This window comes from Arachis ipaensis, chromosome B10 (genome assembly GCF_000816755.2).
Source record: "Arachis ipaensis cultivar K30076 chromosome B10, Araip1.1, whole genome shotgun sequence".
NCBI classification, from domain to species: Eukaryota; Viridiplantae; Streptophyta; class Magnoliopsida; order Fabales; family Fabaceae; genus Arachis; species Arachis ipaensis.
In genome coordinates, this window is record NC_029794.2 from 26,395,822 (window position 1) to 26,400,355 (window position 4,534).

Below are 4,534 nucleotides of genomic sequence, written 5' to 3' on the forward strand. Positions count from 1 at the left end.
CCGGAGGCCGGACGGATCCCTCGCCTAACTACTCCTCCTGGTACATCGCCACCACCATCGTTCATGTCCACTCCTCACTTCCTCGGTTAAGCTGAAGGCTGAAGGTTCCTCACTACTGCTCGTGGTTTATCGCCGCTCGCCGCCTCGTTCTTCCCCACGCCGGAGAACTCGACTCTTCACGCTGTTCCTCGCCTTTGGTCTGCGTTCCTCGCCTCTGTTCTGCGGCTCTTTCTTCTGCACCGCCGATCTACTTCTGCTTCACTTCGGCAAGGGGTTCCGATCGCCGTTCCGGTTGCCTGAGCTGCCTCTCATCTTCTTTGGTTCTGCCTGAGCTTCCCATTACAAGGTAATTTTTTTAAACAAATTTAAATATCAATAATTTTGGTATGAATTCTGCCATTTTGGTTCTGGTCTGGACTTTTTGAATTTTTTAGTTTAAATTCTGGTGTGGTTTAATTATTTTTTCTAAACTACTGATATCAATAGACAATAGGTTGATTGGTTCTGGACTTGTTAATTTTTTTTTTCCTAAATTTAGATATCATCAATTTTGTATGATTCTTCTCTGGTGTGGTTTAATTCTTTTATAAACTACTGAATAAACAATAGGTTCTGTAATTTTTTTTTAATATTTAGATATCAATAGGTTCTGGTTCTGATATGAATTCTGGTTATTTCTGGGTCTTGGTGTAGTTTTTTTTATTTTAAATTTAGATATGAATATATTTAGTTACTTGCAAAATTTTCTGGAATGGCTGATATGCAAGTGGGCATTTTTATTATGTTATGTTTAATTGTTCTTTTTTATTTGGTTTAGTTTCCAATTTGTGGTGCACTTTTGGAATGTTGCAATATCAAAATGCATTCCTCACGTAGGATAGAATATATATGATACATATAGGTATTTTAAGAACAAATATTATTAACAATAACGGAACAGTATTACAATATTACATAGAGATTAGAGAGATACATCCCTCTAAACGAAACATGTGCCTTGCACCAAGTAGATTACACAGGTAAATCTCAAGGCACATGTTTCGTATAGATGGATGCATCTCTCTAATCTCAATGTAATATTGTAATACTGTTATTTTTAATAATATTTGTTCTTTTATTAAGAAAACTATGTGTGTTTTATATGTATTCTATCCTACGTGAAGTATGCATTGTGACCTTGTTATGTTTACATATTCAATTTAGCATTGATTAGCTCAACTTTACATGTCTTAGATACATTTCTAGCATGCGAGTTGTCTATTTTGTAGGATAAGTGAAATATTTATTTTATGAGAAAAGAACACAACAAAACTGTAGATGTGATGAGGTGACTAAATCAATGTGGTTTTCAATTGTGTTGCTAGGTTTCAACAATGGTTAGAAAAAAGTCAGAGGATGCAGGCCCATCTGCAAAGACGAAGGCAAATAGCAAAGATGCCCCTAAGAAGGAAAAAATTTCCATCTCTGCCATGCTGGCCAGCATGGACGAAAAGCCTGATAAACCCAAAAAGCCCTCTTCCACTAAGCCCAAAGCAAAAGCTGCTCCAAAACCCTCTGCATATACTGATGGTATTGATCTTCCTCCATCCGACGAAGATGAAGATGAAGCTCTCTTGGAGGAGGAGGAAGAGAATGCTTCCAAACGGCACCAGAGGAGTGAATTGAAGGCACTTGAAGTATCAACCACAGACAAAGAGTTGAAGAAGCGTGAGAAGAAGGATATTTTAGCAGCTCACGCTGTTGAGCAGGCAAAGAAGGAAGCTCTTAAGGATGATCATGATGCTTTCACTGTGGTTATTGGAAGTCGGACTTCAGTGCTTGATGGAGACGATGATGCTGATGCTAATGTCAAAGATATAACAATAGAGAATTTTTCGGTGTCTGCTCGGGGTAAAGAACTTCTGAAGAATGCATCAGTGAAGATATCTCATGGGAAGAGGTATGGTTTGGTTGGACCCAATGGAAAGGGGAAGTCCACACTGTTGAAGCTTCTTGCTTGGAGGAAGATACCAGTACCTAAGAATATTGATGTCCTTCTAGTTGAGCAGGAGGTAGTTGGTGATGACAAAACAGCTCTTGAAGCTGTTGTTTCAGCTAATGAAGAACTGGTTAAAGTTCGACAAGAAGTTGCTTCTCTGCAAAATGCAACTTCTGCGGAAGGAAGTGTTGAGAAAGATAATAGTGATGAGGAAGATGATGCAGGGGAGAAGCTAGCAGAGCTGTACGAGAAACTACAACTGATGGGTTCTGATGCTGCTGAAGCTCAAGCATCAAAGATTTTAGCGGGTTTGGGTTTTACGAAGGATATGCAGGGCCGACCAACAAAATCTTTCAGTGGTGGATGGAGAATGCGAATTTCTTTGGCTCGAGCACTTTTTGTGCAGCCTACTTTATTATTGCTTGATGAACCCACAAATCACCTTGACCTGAGAGCTGTTCTCTGGTTGGAAGAGTACCTGTGCCGTTGGAAGAAGACTTTGGTTGTTGTCTCACACGATAGGGATTTCCTCAATACAGTTTGCACCGAGATTATTCATCTTCATGACTTGAAACTCCATTTCTATCGTGGAAACTTTGATGACTTTGAGAGTGGGTATGAACAGCGTCGTAAAGAGATGAACAAGAAGTATGAGATTTATGACAAGCAACTGAAAGCTGCAAAAAGGAGTGGTAACCGAGCTCAGCAAGAAAAGGTGAAGGACCGAGCAAAGTTTGTGGCAGCTAAAGAAGCATCTAAAGCCAAGGGCAAGGGCAAGGGCAAGGTTGATGAAGATGAGGCCCCACCAGAGGTTCCACAGAAGTGGAGGGACTACAGTGTTGAGTTTCACTTTCCTGAACCTACCGAGCTCACACCTCCACTTCTTCAGCTTATTGAAGTGAGCTTCAGTTATCCGAATCGTGAGGATTTCAGACTGTCAAATGTTGATGTTGGCATTGATATGGGAACTCGTGTTGCCATTGTTGGGCCTAATGGAGCTGGAAAATCTACACTACTAAACCTTCTGGCTGGTGATTTGGTTCCAACTGAGGGTGAAGTTAGGAGGAGTCAGAAGTTGCGGATAGGAAGATACTCGCAACACTTTGTGGACCTTCTAACTATGGACGAAACCCCTGTTCAGTATCTTCTTCGTCTCCATCCAGACCAGGAGGGACTTAGCAAGCAAGAGGCTGTCCGCGCAAAACTCGGTAAGTTTGGGCTACCTAGTCATAACCATCTCACCCCTATTGCCAAACTATCAGGAGGGCAGAAGGCCAGGGTTGTATTCACCTCAATATCCATGTCAAGGCCCCATATTTTGTTGTTGGATGAACCCACTAATCATCTAGACATGCAAAGTATTGATGCATTGGCCGATGCACTAGACGAGTTCACTGGTGGAGTTGTTCTTGTTAGTCATGATTCAAGATTGATATCTCGTGTATGTGAGGATGAAGAGAGGAGTCAAATCTGGGTTGTCGAGGATGGTACTGTCAGGACTTCGGTTGGAACATTCGATGATTACAAGAACGAGTTGATGAAAGAAATCAAAGCTGAAGTTGATGACTGAGCTGCTTTTTTTGAGAACAACTCTTGGCTACAACTTTTTCCCTTATATGCGAACTGAGTGTAAATAAAAGTATGTTGCCGGAAATGCTACCAATATTTTTAGCTAGATTCATAATTTCTGTTTTATCATAGTTTGAGTTGATCACAATAAATGAACATGTGTTTCTTGATTATATATACTTACAATAACATGACAAGAAATATGGTGTTGTCCGATATGTCCAACCCACATAGTAACCCACATAGTGGAACAAGGCCTAGTTGTTGTAGATACTCGCAGTAACAACTAAGAATTAACAATAGCTTACCATGATGGCATGGAAGTGTAACGACTAGCACGAGTACAAGATATACTTTTAGATGGCATAATTGGAGGAGAAATAGTCAAATAGAGGTTTGGAAGAGATGGATGCCACAGTGGGGCTAATAATTGTAATTACTAATTATAATCGCTGTACCATATGTAGCAATAGTTGAGTAAAAATAATAGTACATTACAAGTTACACACCAACGAACGGTTTCATTTGATATTGTTCGTTAGACTTTCTAGATAGCCAAATGCTTAATGGAGACCAAGTGAAAAATGAACGCACATTATGAACGTTGATTCTAACAATACGATACGAAAAGGAGTTACTGTACTTTGCATACAATTTGCATGGATGGAGAACATTCTTGGAGCCGAATTATCACAAATTAATAACAGATGATAATATTGGTACTTAATGGAAGAACGGTTTTTTCTTGCCATGCCCAAGTATTTTGTATCAACACGGGCATCAAAAAACAACAATTGGCTACTTATTAACTCAATACAGCAGCTACATAGAAGAAACAATAAATGTTCAAAGAAAAACTGCGTGCCTTTGGAAGCGCATGGAGCATGATATAGACAAAAATTGGTAAGCATATGCATATAGCATGTTAAGTAGAACAAGCTTTTTGAACAATTTTGGACCTAGATTTAAGGACTTCGAAGACAGTTA

The 4,534-nt window shown here is 39.7% G+C and overlaps 1 protein-coding gene across 1 annotated transcript; it reads left to right on the top strand.

Annotated features, from left to right (window-relative positions):
- Positions 1–3,763, top strand: LOC107623005 (ABC transporter F family member 4). The gene is made up of 2 exons (XM_016325109.2): positions 1–346; positions 1,365–3,763. Exon 2 carries the CDS (start codon positions 1,374–1,376, stop codon positions 3,546–3,548), a length of 2,175 nt encoding a protein of 724 aa, XP_016180595.1. The 5' UTR covers positions 1–346; positions 1,365–1,373; the 3' UTR covers positions 3,549–3,763.

Excerpts from the sequence above, each read along its gene's own strand:
- LOC107623005 (XM_016325109.2), top strand. The coding sequence starts at position 1,374 with ATGGTTAGAAAAAAGTCAGAGGATGCAGGCCCATCTGCAAAGACGAAG.